General features: G+C 39.9%; 1 protein-coding gene across 7 annotated transcripts in view; it reads right to left on the bottom strand.

The window, feature by feature from the left end:
• Positions 1 to 427: 427 nt before the first annotated feature.
• LOC124615711 (putative methyltransferase DDB_G0268948) overlaps positions 428 to 23,770 on the bottom strand; it is a 137,369-nt gene continuing 114,026 nt past the window's right edge. For all 7 annotated transcript variants that reach the window (XM_047143761.1, XM_047143760.1, XM_047143759.1 and 4 more), the window contains 4 exons: positions 23,462 to 23,672; positions 21,993 to 22,108; positions 21,778 to 21,918; positions 428 to 595 (listed from right to left, as the gene is read on the bottom strand). In XM_047143761.1, coding sequence (XP_046999717.1) covers positions 505 to 595; positions 21,778 to 21,918; positions 21,993 to 22,108; positions 23,462 to 23,672 — 559 coding nt within the window. In that variant the 3' untranslated portion in view covers positions 428 to 504. The remainder of the gene's footprint in view (positions 596 to 21,777; positions 21,919 to 21,992; positions 22,109 to 23,461; positions 23,673 to 23,770) is intronic.

Raw genomic sequence — 23,770 nt, 5'->3', positions numbered from 1 at the left:
GAGGTGTGCACATATGTGGATGTCCAACACCTTGTCACATACTCATAGTTTCACTATCTCACAACAGCAGCCAGAGAACTCACGACCATCTTCACTGTTTACAAGATACTATAATTCCAGGTGCTGGGCCCTAAAAATTTGCCCTTTGACAGTCACTTATGTTACTGGATTTCTCAGTTTGTGACCCATATTGGCATCAAAAGGATTCTCCATCCATCTTTGCTCTTCTTACATATTTTTCTTATGTGTCACAGCTCGCATCACTACAAGGTTGGATGCAGTCTCACAGCAGGCAGTGGTCATCATGTTTTGGCTCATTAGTAAATAATTTATTCTGGAAGTTTTAATACTAAGTTCATTTCCATAAAGTAATATCACAATATGGTGAAATTTTATTGAATTCAGTTACACAAACAACAACCACATCCAATTTTTTCAACACTTATTGTATCATTTTATTTGGCACATAGTAGGATACAAAAGCTACAATTCCTATGAAATTGCTCATTTTCTTCCCATAATAAGAAAATATTTATATTTTATGGTTATTCTTGTTTCAGCAGGAGCAGATGTTGCATTCAGAATATCCATAGCCCTATAAACAAAACACATGAAATATAGTTACAAGTAACTCTGAAAAATTAATAATTCCACTTTTGTTATTATTAAAGTACAAATAAAACAACTTTTCTGGTAATGTTACTGAAGTGACAGATGCAGAGTCATGGAAGATTCTTGCAATGCTTCTAAAACAAGCAATTTTTAGTTTCTTCTGCACACTTTAAAGAGATTATGTAAATTACGATATTTAAAAACACATGTCAAGCAATTGAAAAAGTCAGGTTTGATTCCATGGGAATAATTGTGCCACAGGATGATAATGTAATCCAGGACAGAAAGAAGGTCAGCATCATATCGGTTGTACTATAAATTGTATTTCATGACAGATCTAGATTTCAGCTAACAGTACATTTATCATCAACCATGTCACAGTTGTAGAAAATGCCAATTGTACAATTACATGCTGTTATGGGTATTGATGTAGACTCAGCAAAGTTATAACGGCACATATTACCATTTAACTGTGGCATGTACAAGCATCAGTCATACTGAGGCTGCTGTTTACAGACCTGTACACCTATGTCAGTTTAAGCCATGTTGGATGGCCAATGCCCTCCACTTCCCTTACCTCATCATCATCATCATAGACAGTTTCCAGCCTCTGGCCAGGTCTGTATGGAACATAAGCCTCTCCATTGTCTTTTGTCTTGCCACCATCTCTCCATCTTCACCTTGTTCCAGTCTTCTCCTTTCATCTGGATGCATTCCTCTACTCCTTTCAGACATCTGTCTCTTGGTCTTTCTCTTGGTCTCTTTCCTCCCAGTTTCATCTCGTGTATCCTCCTGGCTATCCTCTTCTCCTCCATTCTCTTAACGTGTCCATACCATCTTAGCCTTGATTTCTCTATCTCCTCCTGTTTCTCTGTTGTTTTTTCCATCTTCCTGTATCAGGCCTCCTAGGTACTTGAAACTCTCCACTCTCCTCAATCATTCCTCACCAACTGTTATTCCAGTTGTTCCTCTCTCCTTCTTTCTTGTTGTAATAATCATCTCACTCTTACTTATACTAAATTTCATAATTTCATCCCATGTTCTTGTACTGTTCGTTCCCATACGTCCAACTGCTCTTGTACTTCCTCCTCCTTACTGCCCCAAATCATCAGATCATCTGCAAACACCATAGCTTTCATATTCCTTTCACCAATTACTTGTGGTACTGTACTCATTATATCATCCATCACTACAATGAAGAGTAATGGTGAAAGTGCACTTCCCGTTTCAAGCCATTCTTCTGTTCAGTCCAAGCTAATCTCTCTCCTCCCACTTTCACACTGCTCACACTTCCACAGTACATTTCCCTTATCCTCTAAATAATCTGTTTTGCTACTCCTCTGTCCTCCAGGGCTTTCCACACTTTGCTTCTACATACACTGTCACACGCTTTTTCAATGTCCAGGAAGGACATTAGTACATCTATTCCATATTCATAGTGCTGTTACTGCAGTTGTCTTACAGCAAAAATTAGATTCATCGTGGACCTTCCTGTTCTGAAGCCATGTTGCTCTTCCCTATTTCCCTTCTTAAAGATCGGGACAATTATTCCCTTCTTCCAGTCTTCTGGAAACATCTTCAGTCTCCACACAATTTTCATTACTCAATACAGCTATAGTATCCCTACCTCTCCTGCTGCTCTCACCATCTCTACACTTAGCTCATCCAGACTTGCTGTGAGTTCCTCCTTATTCTCTACATCTAGTGCACTTTTGTTCACTATTCGAGCATAATCTGTCACACCGTTCTTCCTCTTACTTTTAATCATCCCATATAACACCTCTTTTGAACCTTCACTATCTGCCTCCATCATTCTGGTGCACTGTTCCATCCATTTTCTTCTTTCTTCTGCTACCACTCTTCTTGTTTCTTTCTTTCTTGCCTGGTACTCTTCCCATCTCTACTGTTCTCTTCTGGAACTGTACCCTAAAGGCTCTATTCTTCTTTTGTACTATATCCTTTGTTTTATCATTCCACCAGGGTGTTTCTTTCCATCTCTTTTTGTTGCTTGTCCTCCCACAGATTGCTTCCACTGCACTTACTAATGTTCCCTTGAATCTACCCCATTCCTCTTCTACTGTTTTTGGTTCATCCTTTGGGACGCTTTCCTCTACTACTTGTAGGTAATATAGCCTGCTTTCTTCCTCCTTCAACTTATATGCCCTTACACATCTTTCCTGGTTTTCTGTCCCTTTATTATCCTTAGTCCCTCTCAGGTTCATTACCGGCAAACGGTGGTCACTATCCAAGGCCTCTGATGGTAATACCTTAATGTCAATGATGTTCCTATTCATCTCACTATCATACAGGACGCAGTCAACTATCGACTTCCTCTTTAAGTCTTGACTATACCAGGTAATCTTGTGGCTCTCCCTTTTCCTGAACCAAGAGTTCCCAACCAAGCAAGCCATTCCTTTAACAGAACTCCAATAGTCTTTCACCTCCCTCATTTCAGCAGTACCAATCCCCTGGTCCAAGCACACTTTTGCAGCCTTGTCTTCTCTTAGCCAGTTGTGGATTATGATTTCTGCTTTCAAAAATAGAATGGGCCTCAGAAAGGACAGATTTAATCAATGACTAACTGGATATAAACAAGGATTAAGATTTGGAACATTAAATACACAAACATTGACTGGAAAGGTGGAGGAGATGGTGGACATGATGGAAAGAAGGAAGTTAGACCTATTGGGGTTAGCTGAAGTGAGATAGAAAGGGGAAAGAAGGAGAGAACTGAGAAAAGGCTACCAACTGTACTGGAGTGGAAATGAGGAGGGAAGCAGAAATGGAGTCGGAATAGTAGTAAGAGATGGATTAAAAGAGGAAATGAAGAGAATAAGTGAGAGGATGATGAAGACCAAAATATCACTCAAGGGGACAACCACAGAGGTAATAGAAGTGTATGCACCACAGGTGGGTTGCACTTCTGAGGAGAAGCAAGAGTTTGAAGAGGAAATGCAGAAGCAGATGGGAAGGAAGAATATGATAGTAATGGGGGATTTAAACACACACTTCCATTACCTATATATGAAAAATTGGGTTAACACTTTGGAGATGAGTGACATAGCTCCAATGTTGCACACATTATACTGAAAGAAGATGAGTAATGTAGGTCAGCTGCTTTTCAGCTTTGTAAATGTATTCCACCTTTTTTCTTACATCTGAGCTCTGTATAAAAATATGTTATGATGCTTCTACTACCACGAGAAGACACAAATGGCATCTTGTTGCACTCATATTTGTGGAAAACAAATACAGAAAACACTGTGTGTAACTTTCTTTGTGTTGTTCACATTCCCCTTTATTGCCACATGCCATGCCTCAAGATATCAAACAGTACAAATGGCATCAATTGTTGTCAGCTACCCACTTTTTATTTCTTTTAGATGGCCTTACAACTGAAAAATAGAAAGAAGGCTTGTTAAAGATCAATTGCACAGAAGTTGGAAAAAAAGTCTTACATTTCACTTATGAAACTATTTGCTGTTTGTGGATCGGGAGGACACTAGGAATGTATTCCTTTGGCAACAAAACTCAAAATGACTGCATCAAATGTCAGTGTCAGAACAAAATTAGGAAAGATAGAGGAGATGAAATTTCCCTGAATTTTGGATTATAGTAAAAACAAGGCTGGTATGGACCACAGCTACCTACCAGCTAAAGGGCTATTACCATTTTGAGGCGAAGCAAATAAAATGGTGGCAGAAATACTTTTTTCATCAGGGTGGATTGTAAATTTGTATGTTTTATATAATAAGTTAAGGCCTACAAGTAAGCATCTTGTTGAATTTGTCACTGAACTGGCACTGTCTTTGATGAACAAGGGAGCCATGGCTGAATCAACTTGGGACTCAAAATAGCTCACTTGCATACAAACTCAGTGAAAAACATTACCCTAAATTGATTTTGCCTACAGAAATGTCAAGATGTATTCTGAGGAGAAGTAAGGTTCATCCAGAACAAAGCAAGGCAAAATCTGAGAAAATAGCAAGAAAAGATACAAGGCACTATGTGAAGAATGTAATGCAGAACTCGGACCAACAAATTCTATCTCCATTTAGGAAACGAAAGCCAAAAAACGTTTTGTTGCTGCAAAAACAACCTTTTCATTCCCATGTAATAAATGGGACACAGATGTAAGTCTATGTTTCTTTGCAGCAGGTCATAGAGAAAAGACCCCTCTTTCAAATGAAATACAAGTGACTAATATTCTGTGCATTAGAACCTGTTACACAAAATTCCCAAACACTGAAACTGTCTGTCAACTGAGCTACCCACTGGCTGCTCAGTCCTGAAAGTGTCAAAGACGATTTTTTTTACATACATAAGAATAATATGAGTTCAAAATAATTATAGTAAAGTGCAATTTTGTCAGGAGACATTAAAATAAGCATTGTGACAAATATTTCTATATATTGAGCTCAATATCTTGAAGTACATTACATGTAATAAAATTTTGTATAGGTATTCCTTAAAATATCACAGGAGTAACAAGTTAGTGTAAAAATTATAATTATCCAGTCTATATTTTATTTCATAAATTAAAAATATATAATATAATAACCAAATCAAATGTATGTAGACAGTGCGTAATGAAGTTTTGAAATCACTGTCATGGCTGCCAAGTGAAAGTGGAATACAAAAAAATATTTATAATATGCTTGTGAGCAAATTTCAGAAAATGTAAGTAGCAAACAGTAATGTATACTACAAAGTTTACAACCTGTAAATACTGGAAAGATGACTTAGATTTTAATTATACACTTTCTTCTCATATGGTATGCCTTGTGCCTCTGGTGCCTGATGTTCCAGCACGCCATCACACAGTAATGCCCTGTCGGCTGCCGTCATGCAAGGTGCCTGCAGCCAACACTGTTCAACTTCACTGCACCATCCCCTGTGGTATGGAGAGTGCCACGATCACTGGACAGCCAGCACTATTTTGAGTCTGCAAATTAACGTGACCCTGACTATTTCCAGGTATCCCTATGCCAGGCAGCCTATATAGGCTATCGCCTGCAGCTCTCCAGAGGAGTGTGCTGCTGAGTAAACAATGAGTCATCCACACAGCACTTCTGGATGAAGACAATGCCAGTGCACCTCTGATAGTGATCACAACCAATTCCAATCTTGGAGATTAATCGATGCTTATACACTGTGTGCTTTCTCTTGCACCTTCATAGAACTGTTTTCAAAGAGTAATGGTTATTCTTATCAGATCAGAATGATCTCTTTTGTTCTTTGTAGAGATTCAATTTCTGTTGTTCATGCTTTCTTGTTGCTTCCTTGGAGAAATAAATTTTGTAGTTCAAGGCTACCTGGGAACTGTCTTCTTTGTGTGTACATCATCCCACAATGGGACACATCAGTTGGTTATAAGGGTAAACTTTTCATGCCTGCTTTCATCTTTGGAATTTTGCTCCAGTATCTGAGCTCACCTGAGTAGCCCTCTCTCTGCATTAGTGTGCTTTTCTGCATGTTTGCCTGATGTTCTTCCCATCTCATTTCACTTGTTATTCTCTGATGGCTGCTTCTACACCAGAGCATTCGCTTCTGCAGCTTCTCCAATTGTGGGTTCAGCAGTTGCTCCGTTTGACCCAGGAAACAGCTCATTTGATTTAGTGCTTCTTAGTGTCAATGCCTCCACATGCTGCAGCTGGGACAGCATGGCTTCTGCTTCATGTTAGGCACTTTCTGCACTCGTTGGAGCTCCTCCGATGGCACCTCACTGTTCCAATGACCACCTAGTGCAGGATGGCATGCTTGCTACCACCCCCTCCATCCTTCCAACTTTGAAGTGGCTTTGGATTCTTGGCCCCTCTTCCTAGCCACCCTGGACCACCTATTTCACACTTCTCTTCGTGATGCTTCTGTCCTGGCCACCTTGGCCCTGGCCCCTGGCTCCCTGCCTCCGGGCCCTTGCCACACGGCCTCTGGCACACTCGTGTCTCAGTGCCACTGCGCTGCTCCCTCAGCTATGCCAGCATCACCACCTTCTGATGTGGTACCTCTTGAAGCAGGACCTCCTGACATGGTGCCTGTTGACGCGATGCCTGCCGACATGGCACCTCCCGATGCGGCGCCTCCAGACGCGTAAGTTTTGCAGCTGCCACCCTCACCACTGCCACCAGTCCTGTCGACGTCCCTCTCCATCCGATCTGACCCTATTCATCCAATGCCCTTGGTGGACATACATGCCTTCTGTCTGCCTTGGTCCTTCCACTACAGCAGTGACTTATCTATCTACTGTTTCCACAACTCTGCTGGATGCATCACCTGTTACTGTGCCTTCAGAGGAACCCTTCAGAGTGCTGTCCCTTCTGGTTGCCGTCCTCAGCCACTCTTCCTTGTGGACCTCTCTGACCACCTCATGGCCTTCCCTGCACCTCCTGTGCTTCACTTGTGGAAGTTTCGCCACAACGTTTGGCTATGCCTCGTGTTGCCACCTTCGTGTGATGTCGATGCCCTGCTCAATGAAGTCTGTGCACGTTTTTGTTTTTTCCAGGCCTCCTCACCGACCACCTTGGTATGCCGAACATCACATACATTCTGGTCCCATGGCATGTGCCTCCTGTCACCTGCTCCGGTGCTGGTGGTACGTACGTTGCTGGCTTCAGCGCCACCCTCTGTGGGCTCCGCTGGCCCACCTGCACTCTCTGTGCTCTTTGCTGTTGACAGTGCCTATGCTCTGCAGTCCACTGCTTCCAGCCAGCTACACCATCTACAGCAAAGGGAAGAGGACTGCACGTCCTTGGCTGTCGCCTTCACTGCGGCCACCATTTACGCTTCGAGATGGCTTCGCCATCTCTCTCTGAAGGGAAGAGGAGTGCTATGTTCTTGGCTGTTGCCTCCATCATGGCCACTGTCTATACCTTGAGGTGGCTTTGCCATATCCCTCCAAAGCGAAGAGGAGTACCATGTCCTTGGCTACTGCCAACACCGCGGCCGCTGTCTACGCCTTGCATTGTCTTCACCATCTCTCGCCAAAGGGGAGAGAAATACTGTGTACCTCTGGTGCCTGATGTTCTGCCACACCGCCACACAGCAGTGCCCTGTGGGTTGCCATCACACCAGATGTATGTCCAGTGGACAGCTGGCACTATTTCGCAATTGCAAAGCCACGTGACACAGGCTGTTTCCAGGTATCTCTATCACTGATGGCCTATATAGGATGTAGGCCACCTGCAGCCTGCAGCTCTCCAGCAAATCATGCCACCAAGTCTACCACTGAGTAAACAATGAGTCACCAATACAGCACTTCCATGAACGAAGACAATGTCAATGCACCAGAGATCATAACCACAACCGATTCTGACCTTGGAGAGCAATCGATGGTGACAAACTGTGTGCTTTCTCTTCCACCTTCTTAGAATTGTTGCCATAGAGTAACAGTTATTCTTATCAGATCAGAACAATCTCTTTTGATCTCTGTAAAGATTCAATTTCTGTTGTCCATGTTTTCTTGTTGCTTCCTTAGAGAAATGAATTCTGTAGTTCAAGGCTACCTGGAAGCTGTAGTCTCTGTGTGTGCACCATCCCACATGGGGACACTTCACAATCACATGGGACACAATCAAAATGTTACTACACAGGGATGAGTCCACTAAGTTGAATTTCTCCCTTCTGGATCACCACCATGCCTTCTATCAGGAAGATGGCTTTCAAAAAGCTCCCAAAAAAGGGTGCTTTTCATTGCCACTTATTCATTCAGTGAGATGATCTAAGGAGAACTTTGAAGGTTAAAAATCTCCACCTCTTCAAGCAAATCTAAAAATATCCCCTTCTCACCTCTATGAAGCTATTTCAGTTGTGAGATCAGATCTTGAACGCACTTTTCGCTGTCAGTCAGGTGGGCAGCAAAAGTTATATTTTATCTGAAGCTCCCAAAAAAGGGTGCTTTTCATTGCCACTTATTCATTCAGTGAGATGATCTAAGGAGAACTTTGAAGGTTAAAAATCTCCACCTCTTCAAGGAAATCTAAAAATATCCCCTTCTCACCTCTATGAAGCTATTTCAGTTGTGAGATCAGATCTTGAACGCACTTTTCGCTGTCAGTCAGGTGGGCAGCAAAAGTTATATTTTATCTGAATGCTCCATCTGTATACACCTGATTGGTAAAAAAATTTTGTTTTTTGTATATTATGTAATACTGACCTGCTGTCTCGAATGCTAAAAATGAATTATTTTCCACAGGCGGATGTGCTAACCACTACACCACCATGGCACTGTGGCTACCACAGCAGCAAGGACTATCCTAATCCACTGCCCTCCCTAATGCTAACTTCAGTTCATGCCTTCGGGCCATTTTCCACTTCTTTTCGTCAGTACTGCTGAGGCTCTCTCATATTAGAATAGCACCCAAGCTTCATACATAATGGGAAAACCTTCCTGTACCTTAGGTGTAGCTGATTTATTCATCTGATGGAATTATATTTTCCTGGAGACATTTGAGTCTCAACTTTATCTTCAATAAATTTCTGGCGATTTAAAAAGAGAAAACAGGCTGAAGGCATGAACTGAAGTTAGTGTTATCGAGGGCACTGGACTAGGGTAGCCCATGCAGCTGTGGCACACACAATGCCATGGTGGTGTGGTGGGTAGCACATCTGTCTAGTAAGCAGGAGACCAGGGTTCAAGTCTCGACCTTGGTACAAATTCCAATTCATTACTTCAGCTTCTGTCTTTATCAAAGATGGAGTTAAATGTTACCAATTACACTGCAAAAGCTAATAATTACACACTGAATTATGTAACTAATATTTACAATAAAATGGAACACAATACAACACCTGCTGCAAATAACACAGTAAAAGACAAAATATACATTTGTTATGTTGCCTTGCTATGGTACTGTAGTACATGAGCGTCATCAGTTTTGAGGATGTGTAAAGTTACAGTATCTTTTAGTACTGTGAATAGTCTTGGTCAGTTACTATCACTTAATATACAAAAAACTAATATTTTTCACTAATAAGGTGTATACAGATAGGAGTGTTCAGACTGTAATGCCTGTTATGTGGGCCGAACTGGGAGATGGCTTGAGGTCAGATTCAAGTAGCATGTGGTGCTGGACAGAAGGGACATGGCAGATAAATCTAATTTTGCTCCCCACCTGACTGATAGTGGAGAAAGTGTTCCAGATCTGACCTAACAATCAAAATAGCTTCATAGAAGTAAGAAGGGCGCATTTTTAGATTTGCTTGAGGAGGTGGAGATTTTCAACCTTCAAAGTTCTCCTTAGATCATTTCACTGAATGAGCAAGTCACAATGAGAAGTGCCCATTTTTGGGAGCTTTTTGAAAACCATCTTCCAGATAGAAGGCATGGTGGCAAACCAGGAGATATGCATTCAACCTAGTGGACTCATCCCTATGTAATAACATTTTGATTGTGTACCATATAAGTAGAAACTTTATAATTAAAATCTAAGTCATTTTTCAGTATTTATACATTGTATGCTTTGTAATTTTGTTTTTAACATTATTGTATGCTACTTATATTCTCTGAAATATGCTAACAAGTATACTATAAACACTTTATTGTATTCCACTTCTGCTTGGCAGCTGTGACAGTGATTTTAAAATTTCATTATACAGTGTCTACATACATTTGATTGGTGATTATATTATATGTTTTTAGGTTATAAAAAAAAGTATGGACACTTTAATTTCTACACCAGCTTGTTACTTATGTTTTAGTATTTTAAGGTATACTCATGCAAAGTATTACTACATATTAATGTACTTTATGATAATGAACTCAATATGTAGCAATATTTGTGGCAATGCTTATTTTAATGCCTCCTCATAAAACTTTTACTTTACACTACAGTTATTTTGAATTCATGTTATTCTTGAAACTTCCTGGCAGATTAAAACTGTGTCTCGGACCATGACTCAAACTCGGGACCTTTGCCTTTCGTGGGCAAGTGCTCAATCAACTGAGCAGAGTGAAAATCTCATTCTGCAAACATCCCCTAGGCTGTGGCTAAGCCATGTCTCCACAATATTCTTTCTTTCAGGAGTGCTAGTCCTGCATGGTTCACAGGAGAGCTTCTGTAAAATTTGGAAGGTAGGAGGTGAGGTACTGGTGGAAGTAAAGCTGTGAGGACGTATAGTGAGTCATGCCTGGGTACCTCAGTTGATTGAGCACTTGCCCACAGAAGGCAAAGGTCCCAAGTTCGAGTCTCGGTCCGGCACACAGTTTTAATCTGCCAGGAAGTCTCATATCAGCGCACACTCCGCTGCAGAGTGAAAATCTCATTCTGGAAACATCCCCTAGGCTGTGGCTAAGCCATGTCCCCGCAATATCCTTTCTTTCAGGAGTGCTAGTCCTCCATGGTTCGCAGAAGAGCTTCTGTAAAGTTTGGAAAGTAGGAGGTGAGGTACTAGTAGAAGTAAGGCTGTGAGGACGGGGCGCGAGTCGTGCCTGGGTAGCTCAGTTGGTTGAGCACTTACACATGAAACGCAAAGGTCCCGAGTTTGAGTCTCGGTCTGGCACACAGTTTTAATCTGCCAGGAAGTTTCATACCAGCACACACTCTGCTGCAGAGTGAAAATCTCATTCATATTATTCTTATATATAAAATCGTAACCCATTTTTTTATATATGAGTAATGGAAATAGGGGGTGTTGGCTGGCCACCAAAGCATAAACTGAGGTTTAACTGTGTGGGTCTGTAAACAGCAGCCTTAGTTTGATTGATGCTTGTAGATCCAAAGTTATAATGTAAAGCGTGTCATTATAACAATGCTGAGTCTCCATGACTACCTATAATAATTAGTAATTGTTCAGTTGGTATACTGAACAACTAGGACATGGTTCTTAGTTAGTGTGCTTTTCAAGGTCTGATTCCTGTGTTATTTTGTACTTATAGCACTGATGGCAACTCTGCTGTTAGCCGAAATCTGTATCTGCAATAAAATACAGATGATAGTACAACTGACACTGATTTTCTTTCTGTACTGAGTTGCACAGATGCTTCCTAGGGAACAAATATAACTAAAATACAATTACCCACTTACAGTTTACACAGGATCTAGAGCCATAAATTCAATGAATCTGAGAAAATAATATCTCAAGCTCCTAGCAAAGTTAGGAAGATACCAATATATATACCAATATATATGTGCGGATGGATATGTGTGTGTGTGCGAGTGTATACCTGTCCTTTTTTCCCCCTAAGGTAAGTCTTTCCACTCCCGGGATTGGAATGACTCCTTACCCTCTCCCTTAAAACCCACATCCTTTCGTCTTTCCCTCTCCTTCCCTCTTTCCTGATGAAGCAACCGTGGGTTACGAAAGCTTGAATTTTGTGTGTGTGTTTGTGTGTCTATCAACACACCAATGCTTTCGTTTGGTAAGTTACATCATCTTTGTTTTTAGACATATATTTTCTTATTCTGCATGTTTCCCCTTCCCCTCTATCTTTCTGTCTCCTCCTCCTTCTATCTTTGTCCATCTCATTCTTCCTCCTCTCTGTCTCTCCATCCCCTCCCCCCCTTTCTATCTCCATGTTATCACTCTCACTCCAACAGGAGGCTGGTGGTTTTTACCAGCACAGTATTTCTTTCCATATTGTAACTGTGAGTAATATGTGTAGCAAATTTGGGTGAATCATTTCAGCAGCTTTATACCCATGGTTTTGGCCACATACATACATATCAAATCTATTTTATATATATTTAAACAATTTCACATGTATTTGTACACAACTTTCACCAATATCTCTAGTGTATTTTGCTCTGCAGTTTTACTTTCAAGCAGCTCTGTTTATGATTTCATGTGGCAGCTTTACTGCATGAAGAGCGAGAATGTAGTAAGCAATAACTTTTTTCCTTTCATCGTTTTGTGAGGCTTGTCAATGAGAAAAAGTTTCATACAGGTTTGAAATTTTGTGTAGAGTTTTTTGTAAATCATTGAGTGCTCTCATTCTCAAATACTGAATGAATGAAGTATGGCTATTTGCATGTCATGTGCTATACCGCTTTTATACACTCACAAAAATGGTTCAAATGGCTCTGAGCACTATGGGACTTAACATCTATGGTCATCAGTCCCCTAGAACTTAGAACTACTTAAACCTAACTAACCTAAGGACAGCACACAACACCCAGCCATCACGAGGCAGAGAAAATCCCTGACCCCGCCGGGAATCGAACCCGGGAACCCGGGCATGGGAAGCGAGAACGCTACCGCACGACCACGAGATGCGGGCTATACACTCACATCTCTGATAGAAAGGTAGTTCTTACCCCCCACAGCAACTCTTTTCAGACAGTAAGTGACATGTGTACCAAATTTGGTTGAAATCAGTCTAGTGGTTTAGAAGGAGACGGGTAACATATACAGGGTGGTTCATTGATCGTGACCAGGCCAAATATCTCATGAAATAAGTGTCAAACAAAAAAACTACAAAGAACGAAACTTGTCTAACTTGAAGGGGGAAATCAGATGGCGCTATGGTTGTCCCGCTAGATGGCGCTGCCATAGGTCAAACGGATATCAACTGTGTTTTTTTAAATAGGAACCCCCATATTTTATTACATATTCGTGTAGTATGTAAAGAAATATGAATGTTTTAGTTGGACCACTTTTTTCGCTGTGTGATAGATGGCACTGTAATATTCACGAACATACGGCTCACAATTTTAGATGACCAATTGGTAACAAGCAGGTTTTTGAAATTAAAATACAGAATGTAGGTACATTTGAACATTTTATTTCGGTTGTTCCAATGTGATACATGTACCTTTCTGAATTTATCATTTCTGAGAATGCATGCTGTTACAGTGTGATTACCTGTAAATACCACATTAATGCAATAAATGCTCAAAATGTTGTCTGTCAACTTCAATGCATTTGGCAATACGTGTAATGACATTCCTCTCAACAGCAAGTGGTTCGCCTTCCGTAATGTTCACACATGCATTGACAATTGCCATTGTGTCATGCAGTAGTAACATCAGTAGAACATTATGTAGGAAATCAGCATACATTGCACCATTTAGATTGCCATCGATAAAATGGGGGCCAATTATCCTTCCTCCCATAATGCCGCACCGTACATTAACCCGCCAAGGTCACTGATGTTCCACTTGTTGCAGCCATAGTGGATTTTCCGTTGCCCAATAGTGCTGTTATGCTGGTTTACGTTACCACTATTGGTGAATGACGCTTCGTCACTAAATAGAACGCGTGCAAAAAAATTTGTAATCGTCCCATAATTTCTCTTGTGCCCAGTGGCAGAACTGTACATGACGTTCAAAGTCATCGCCTTGCAATTTCTGGTGCATAGAAATATAGTACGGGTGCAATCGATGTTGATGTAGCATTCTCAACAACGACATTTCTGAGATTCCCGATTCTCGCACAATTTGTCTGCTACTGATGTGCGGATTAGCTGCGACAGCAGCCAAAACACCTACTTAAGCATCATCATTTGTTGTAGGTCGTGGTTGACGTTTCACATGTGGCTGAACACTTCCTGTTTCTTTAAATAACTTAACTATCCAGCTGCAGGGTACCGAGCAGCATACTTAGCACATGCCCGTTGGGCATTTTGATCACAATAGCCATACATCAACACAATATCGACCTTTTCCATAATTGGTAAACAGTCCATTTTAACACAGGTAACGTATCACGAAGCAAATACCGTCCACACTGGCGGAATGTTACATGATACCACGTACTTAGATGTTTGTGACTATTACAGCGCCATCTATCACAAAGCGAAAAAAGTGGCCCAACTAAAACATTCATATTTCTTTACGTACTACATGAACATGAAATAAAAAATGGGTTCCTATTTAAAAACGCAGTTGATAACCGTTTGACCTATGGCAGCGCCATCTAGTGGGCCAAACATAGCACCATCTAGTTTCCCCCTTCAAGCTGGACGAGTTTTGTTCTTTGTAGTTTTTTTATTTGATGCTTATTCCATGAGATATTTGGCCCAGTCACTATCAATGGACCATGGTGAATACACATGTACATGTATTTTTATAATATATGTGGATATAACTAAAACAGAAAAGTCACATAATCTTTTATAATTTAGGAGTATAGGAGACCACTCACCAAATATCAGAAGTACTGAACCATCAACAGACATAGTGGACTAAAGTGGGCTGCAGATTGTGTCAGGTGGGATAGGTAGAGGAGAGGGATAAGGGGTGAGGGGTGGGTAGCTAGTGGCTCATAGAGAGGCAGCAGGTTTTCTAGCTAGGAATGCAGGAGGGAGAAGTGGCCAGTGCATGGGCTAGACATGTGATGCATGGGTCCCAGAGCCAGTGGGGAGCAGTGCTCAATGCAAATGATGTGGAGATGTGAATTGGGAGAGGTTGAAAGGACAGAGGAAGAGGAAAGTGTTGGGTGGAGGGTGTGGGGGGCAGTGGTTAAGGAGACTGAGGCCGGAAGGGTTACAAGAGTGAAGAATGTGTTGCAAGGATAACTCCCATCCTTGTAGTTCAGAAAAGGTGGTTGTTGTGGAGGGAAGGATCCAGATGGCCTAGCTTGTGAAGTAGCCAATGAAATCCAACCTGTTGCGTTCAGGTGCACATTGTGCCACTGGGTGTCAACTTTGTTCTTGGCCATACTTTGGCAGTGGGCATTCATTCTGGTGCACAGCCAGTTGGTTGTCATACTGACGTAAAAAGCTGTATAGTTATTGCAGCATGGCTGTGGTAGGATAACCCTGAGGCAGGACTGGAGTAGGAAGTTCTGGGTGGGTGGATTGGGCAGGTCTTGCATCTGGGTCTTCCACAGGGGTATGATCCTTGTGACAAGGGACTGGGAATGGGGGTGGAATAGGGAGGGATCAGCATGTTGTGTAGGTCAGGTGGGTGATGGAATACCATTTTAGGAGGGGTGAGAATGGTCTTGTGTGGGATGTCCCTCATTTCCAGTCAAGATAATTGATAAACAAAGTGCTGGGGAAGGATATGGTTCAGTTGTTCCAGTCCAGGACAACAATGGGTGATGAGGAAGGCGCTGCTTTGTAGCTGATCCTTGGGGATGGTGTGAGGATTAGGGGTGTGTAGGATATAGCATGGAAACTCTTTCTGTGGACTGGGTTTGGAAGGTAGTGCCTGTCTGTGAAGGCGTTGTGAGACCTTCAGCACGTTGGGCAAGGCAGTTCTCTTAATTGCAGATATACCATCCACAGGTGACCAGGCTATATGGGAGCGATTTTTGTTGTGGGAGGGATAAGAGCTGTCCAAATGCAGGTACTGTTGGTGGTTAGTGAGTTTTAACATGAACAGAGGTGTGGATGGAGCCATCAGGAAAATGGTGGTCAATGTCCAGGCAGGTGACACATTGGGTTGTAGACAACTGGGTGAAGCTGATTGGAAGAAGGTGTTGAGATTGCGGAAGAGTGAGGATGTCTTGGCCCTGAGTCCAGATCATGAAGATTTTATCAATGATTGATAAGTGGGGCTTTGCTCAAGTATTTGTTGACCAGGCATCATTGGTCTTCTGAGCTATTCACTATGACTTAAGGTGATGCAGCATTCCAGTATTATAATCTATGTGAATCTGGAAAGGTCATGGAGCCTTGGTGGTTTCTTTCCTTTTATGGACTACATTCATTTATTATGTTCCATACATCTCACTGAGAAGGAAAACCTTCATGGATGCAGAACAAGTCAATGTATACATTTATGGAAGATAAGCGAAACCTATAAACTTAATTTTTATACGGTATTAACAATAAATTACCATTGCTAGTTTTTGCCATATAGCTAACAGTACTGTTATATCTTTCAACCTAGATAGTAAGATAATTCATAGAAAGACTTGCTAGTGAAATATATTTTTAATTTTATTTTGAATTGACAAAGATTACCAGTTTCTCGCTTTATATCAGTTGGGAGCTTGATGAATTATCTACCTCCTGGAGAAAATAACTCTGATCTCAACCCAACACAAGGATGCAGAGTCTGTGTGGAAATTATTTTGTATTGCATTCTGATTATGCTCAGTTATTAATTACAACTGATTTTTATTGTCTACAGCAAAAACCATTAAGGAGTAAATGTATTGGAAAGTGAGTCTAATAATTCCAAGATGCTTAAAAGGATTCTGCAAGATGTACATTTATTTATTTTACATAATATTCTTCCTGCTCACTTCTGCTAATTTGACAGTCTATTTACTTTAGGCACACTTCCCCAGAACATAATTTCATATATCAGCAAGAAGTGAAAATGTGCAGAATTAGTTGGCAATCATCTCTTTAAAATCAGCACAATGAGATATGCTTCTAAGGGTGAAACATGCTGAACCCAGCCTCTTAATTGGTTTATTTATGTGTCAGCTCCATTTTAACTTGTTATACTAGATTCCAAGGAATTTTACACAAGGTTTTTCATTTAGTGTATGATTATTACAGTCTAATTCTGGTGCTAACAGGTCATTAATGTTTATTTGAAATCATATAATGGAGTTTGTGTGGTATTACAACCCAAGTGTTCAGTTTCACCAGGTGACTTATGCAAGAGTGCAATTTATTGCAGTGGCACCAGAACATGAGGATTTTTGAACCAGCAAAATATACCCTGCAGTCAGTTGTGATCATGATGGGCTGCCAATGTATGCTTTGTCACAGTGAAAAATGCCAGTACTACTTATTTCTGAAAAGCGTCAGTAAGTGAAAATAAATACAGTAGTGAGCATGCTGAAGACAGAAAAATATGCTGACTCAACATTTCAAGATCCTATATGTCCACAAAAACACATAGGCCTACAGCTGAGGAGAAGAATTGAAATGCTAGGAATGAAATACTCTATGGATGGAATAAATAACATTATTAATTGTAATAGAAGTAGTAGTAGTAGTAGTAGTAGTAGTAGTCGAAGAAGAAGAAGAAGAAGTAGAAAGATGTAATCACTCATAGGAAAGATGTTTATGCCTCATATGAAAAACAGCTGGGGTAAGCTAAAAAATTTATCAATTAATGTTGAAGACATATGCAGAAAAACAAGTAGGTAGGTGCATGACATATCTTTACAAAGCTACTATTACTAAAGGCATGTGTTCAGGTTCATCTGGATCAAAAACACTTTTATATTTACTTCAGAATGGCCTTTCATTATTTTTTTTATTTAGAATGCCATTAATCACACTGAAAAATTGAATATGAATTATCCTGAATCACTGGTCATTACCTTGTGACACCTCAAATTTCTCTCTCATCACTAAGTCCAAAGTTGAATTTGTTTCGCATAAATAAAGTCAATAAAAGAAAAAGTTGTACTTGTCCCTGTCTATTAATATCACTCAAAGAAAGAAAGCCACTTGTTCCTGTCACATCAACTACTGAACATTATTAGACATGTTTGCACTTATTCTTACTTTAATCTGATTTTAACATATTATTGCAAATAACATCATGTAGGTATTGTCTTGTGAATAAAAATTTCTCACTGCTGACAACAATATGAAATATCTATTGCAAAAGTAAATATGCGATAGTCTATATCCACAGCTTTCAGTGTTGCATGGGACAACATACGTCCACTACATAAAACCCATTTAGTTTTAACTGGAACTAGATATGACTACTTTCAGCTTTAAAAATAATTTTAGTATGTGAGGATGGAAGACTGCAAGATGTGAAATCACCTTTTTTTAACCAAACAGTTTCCTCAAAACAGCTTCAGAAAGAATTAGTTTCTCTGTGGACATCATGAACATATGCTCTATGCAACACGGCAGCTGTACAGCAGCATTGTGAAAAATCCAGTCTGCATTAAGCAGACATCAGCACAGCAGAAAATACTGCACCACCTAACAGTCAAATGCATCAGTGTAGGCTGCTCAATGAGATGCTATGTGTCATGAGAAATAGGTGTGAATTTATTCACTTTGGATGTCATGGTACGTGTTTTGCTGCAAGGTGAATCCTTGCTCTGAATCACTTGCAGGCTTGTTCAGCTTTCATCTGAGCTGTGCCTGCTAAGGTTGAGCTTGTCATCAGCAAACATTATAGTTTCTGAATCACTCTTTAAAAGTAATTGAAAGATCATCCTGTAGGTGAAAAACAGGAGTGAGCTCAGTGCCAATCTTGTGGGACATCACTTGTTATGTTCCCCCATTTTGAGGTTAGTTCCACTGCTATGACATGACACAGTCAGTGAGACCCACTGCTTTCCATTATGGAGATAATGCTGGATCCATGACAGAGGGATGTCATTAATGTCATACCCCTTTAGACTGACAAGTAGAATTTTGTGATCAGCACAATCAGAGGATTTGGCAAGGTCACAAAATATACCAACATCATAATTTTTCTCACACAAGGACTTCACTTTTGAGGTCTTGTATTCCTTTCTCTGTGGTGAATCATTTCAGAAAGCCTAAATGAGAAGCACTTAACAAGTACTACTTATTTAAATGCCCAGTAATCTATCATATGTCACTTTATCAAAAAAGTTGGAAAATATTGACAGGAGTGAACTGGATCTTTAACTAGAGTTTTATAGATGGGTGTTACTATGGTATATTTATGTCTGTCAAGAAATATACCCATGTTATTACAAAAATAACTTAATGGCAAACGAATCAAATCAATGCAAGATCTGAGGATTCAGCTAGAAGTGCAATCAATCGACCAAAATTACTACTTTTTAGTGGCTTAATGAATTTTGTAATCTCCTTATGATTTGTATTTTTGAAACAAAAGTCTGTTGGTGGTGCATGCAAGTGATTGCACAAGTAATGCATGGCAGCTATAAATGTTTGTTTATTAGTGGGTGCAATGTTTGCTGCTACTATGAGGAACTAATCGTTGAACATATCACCAATCCTGCTTGAGCTATTTTCTGAGAGATCAGTTTCATTTGGATTACCATTTTTGTTTTTTTCCCATTACAAATCGTTTTCATTTCATTCTTAAAGTGTTTAATTTTTGGAGCATAACACAGTTGAGGATTTTACAAAATGGATGTAGCAGAGTTCCAAACATTGATGGCATTTTGTCATCTTAATTAGGGAGTGGTGTAGAAGAATGTTTAAGGAAGAGTTAAATTTTCCATCTACACTGTCTGCTTCATAAATTTCTCCCCAGTTGTCTTTCTGTAATTTCTCTCTAAACACAATGATTAAGTCATTGTTTATGATTCTAAAATGCAATAGTTTACTTCTATGATCTGCACATAACTGCTCAGCATATTTTACTGTTGACATTTGAGCATCATGGCCAGACAAACCATTGCCTATTGGTTTTACAGCTACGTCACAGCAGGTTATCCAAATTTTGGACAGCACACTAACATATAAGGATCTTCAAAAACATAGTGCAGCTAGGGTAGCATCATCTCCTGACACTATTTCAGAACTCAAGAGGTGCAAAAAACCCTCTCATAAATTTTGATAATATCACTGAATCTTTCTTACATTTAAAACACAAACAAAGTGAAAACTCCTTCTTTTCCATGATGGATTTCATTTACAAACTTGTAACATGTTTAATGTTAAAGAATGGCATGAATTTTTATTGTTGGTCAACAATTTTTTCACTGTCATTTTGATAGATGTATAATTTCTGATGCAGCCATTTATGTAGGAAACTGAGTATGATTCCTTAAAGTAAAGGCAGAGACAATTTGCAGAAAACTACTTAATAAGTCTTTAAGAAATGTTATTGTTTTGATGATGTAACTGTTATGACTAGTTATACTACCTCTGTCATCTGTATGCAGATTCTGCTTGTAGTACATTTACAGCACATTTTTATTTTATGCATTTTCCATTACTATAAATTTTACATCTTGTCATATGTATCAAAGTATTATGATGTTAATCACAAAATTTCAGTATTATTAATATTTCATGGTTTCAGTTCTCTGTTTTCTGTGAGTATTATTATTTTCTACCTCTTTGTTCTATGTCTCTGCAGTTCCACTGTCTACAGCATTTCCAAATAGTACAAAGCTGTGAGTTTGTGACAATTTAAAATGCATATCGATATCTTTGTGTTCATGACCAACTGCCTTACTATAATGTGGGCATAATTGAAAAGGATGTATTTTTCTGAGTCCTCCTCCTTTCCTCATCACCCTCTGAGTCCTTTGTATCACAAATGCCACAGCATTATAAGGGTGTTGTAATCTATCCATGTAAATTTCTTTTCTACTCTGAAAAAGAACAAAAACCTTCAATGCATTGCTGCTATAACTGCAGATTCGTATGTCTATGTATCCCATGGTTTTCAAGCTCAGAAGTGAACTATGATTTTTTTCTCTCACAAATGCTTGCATACCAATCAAAATTTTCCATCTAGTCACAATTAAGTTTATACTTTTCTGAGTAACATTAACTGAAGTAGCAATAAACTCCAGCAAATGAAAACTGTGAACTAGACTAGGACTTGTGGCCAGAGCCTTCCCTTTTAGACACGTCACTTTTATCCAGAGAGCCACTCAGGGAAAACCATATTTGTTCAGGAGAGTGTCTTTGGATTAGGCTGGAGTCCATCAGATATGTTGCGCACAGTGGCTGTGATGTAATTCAGACAGGAAGAAGTCAGCAATCAGTCACAATTCAGTGTGCACCCGATTGCAGATCTAGATTTCAGCTATCAGGTGCTGTTATCAGTGCATATGAAGTGAGTCATATAGACTCCAGAGGCTACTAAATGCATGTATTATTACATGTTCACTTACAAGCCTGTTGAGTCTACATGATTCACTTCATATGCACTGACGACAGCTATACTGCAGCTGAATTCATCTGCAATCAAGCACACACCGAATTGCGATTGATTGTTGACTTCTTTCCTGTTTGGGTGTCTTCGGAGAAAGGCTAGGAGAAAGGCATTGGCTGGTTGATGCTTTGGGTTTGGAGTATGAGACATACCTCAATAGAGCAGTTAGTAAGACCACAGCCCACATGTGTGCCCTGTTCCAGTACACACAGAGTGCTAATCAGTCAAAAAAGTTAATTCAGTGTTACATTCAGTAACAAAGCTTCAGATATTCTGAATATATGTAACAGCTGCAACAGGAAATATGTGTGCATCACTAATCTCCAACTTTTAGTAGTGGTGTTGAAAATGGAATAATAATGCCTATAAACCAAACTGACATTGTAAACCAAGGTGTGGATGCGTGTTTATGCTCACTTACTTACAGACATTGACATTACGACATTTAAATACTTACTCTTTTTCAAATTTCTGAAGGACCATTGTTCCCTGGGTCTTTCCTTCCAGTTTCACATAATTCTGAAATGCTGACCAACTGCTTACATATCCCACAAGATCAGCAACAGTAGCATCAATTTCAGTCGTGACAGATTCATCCCTAAGTAAAAAGAGGCCATTAACAAAACAGTTGGATATTATAGACAACACATACAGTCTTAGATAAAAATTCACCTTATAACTGGTTGTTTTGTGAATGGAAAATGCATAAAATCACCTCCTTTGTAATTGTCAATGTATACTTTCTTACTCTCCGGAAGTACATATTTCCCCAGAACATCACTGTAAAACTGAAAATTATAAGAGTTTAATTCACATTGACCAAAATAAAATTTTATGTAATGCAATAGGGTATTGAGAATTGTTCTCATACATCATCATTCTCGAAATACTCACACTAATTAGTAATTAGTTTAATATTGCCAAGATAAAAATAAAACATAATGCAGTAGGATGTTGTGAGTCATTCTCATATAGTTCATTGTAAGATGGTCACAGCCTCATCAAAATATTCACAGGAAGGAGGAGATTAGCTCAATGGGAGTAATTTCTTGTCGCAGTAAGTCATACCTTGCAAGATGTCATGTGATTAAATGAACTAGCAGGCTGCTCCTTCAATAACCCTTAGATGGGGTTGACTGTCCTCAGAAGCTAGAGCAACTCCAAGGCACCACTCAGTTGAATAAGTGTCAAAGTTTTTGACAGGTACATTTTTAACAAGATCAGCTTAAGTGTGTCGGTGGCACAGATGGTATTGTCAAGCTGTGGTGTCTTAGAGGGGGCATTTGCCATTTTATTCATTCATTTGTCAATGTTGCACCCCTCTGTGATCATGCGACAGGATGGTGTGAAACAGGAGGGCCAAAAAAGCATAAGCAACCATTGCTGCTTCAGATCACATTCAAATTTCATCAAATGATTATGAACAGAACCTACTAGTTCCATCCTGAATACCAGACCGGATGTTGCAGTTGCGCTCTACTCCAACAGGTCAGATCATGTTCAATGGAATATAACCCCATGCTGTCCTTAGAGCAGGGTTGGATTGTCCGGGGAGGGGGGGGGGGGGGGCACTCTCAACAAAGTTAAAAGTTATCAAGAATGTTGTCCCATTGTTCAATGTATTGCAAATTGTCATTTTCAACTGCAAAATGTGTGGGAATCAACATCCCAGGGAAAGGGGTGGTTTTACTGACTTTTATACTACCTCCTAAGGGCTTTTTGTGCCAGTTCTGAGAGGTGGTGTGTGTGAAATGTTTTCCTCACCACCCATACAAAAACTATTTGATTTCAATGCTGGGTGTCACAGTACTGACCTATGTAGCAGAGGTGTCACAAGAAGCAGTGAAATGTGGGCAAGAGCCAGTGTGACAACCTTTTCATCATGTGACATATCCACAAGGCATTGGCCAGAATACACCTCACATGAACTTCTGAGCTATGTTTTAACTGTCATGAGCCTGAGGATGACATCACAGGGCACTATGCTTTTCACCTTTACAGGGGAAGGTTATTGGCACCTTTGAGCCAAATTTCAACCTTATGTATTCCAATGGGAGGCAAATAGAGGGTTTCAAAAAACTGATACATTTTGCTGTGCAGTGTGCACCGAGGACAGAAACACTAAATAACAGAACTCTCACCTTGTCTACAACACTGCATAAGTCTTCTGATTTTCCTGGGAAATGTGGTCTTGGCAAAAAGTATCCATATATAGCTAGAACTCCTCCAGGTACCAAGAGCCTCTCCACTTCAGCATAAAACCTTTTCATATCAAACCAGTGACATGACTGTCCTGCTGTTACAAGTTGAACACTACCCGATGGACTTGTTATTTTCTCTGCTGAGCCCACCCTTTAAAAAAGGATTGGACTTTAAAATATGACTCTTTCAACTTTTTAAATACTAAGACAAACAATCTTTCAAAATTCTACAATGGTTACAGCAACATA

The sequence above is a fragment of the Schistocerca americana genome, chromosome 5, assembly GCF_021461395.2.
Source record: "Schistocerca americana isolate TAMUIC-IGC-003095 chromosome 5, iqSchAmer2.1, whole genome shotgun sequence".
Classification (NCBI taxonomy): Eukaryota; Metazoa; Arthropoda; class Insecta; order Orthoptera; family Acrididae; genus Schistocerca; species Schistocerca americana.
Note: the sequence above shows the minus strand (reverse complement) of the source record. Positions and strands in the feature narration are given on the sequence as shown.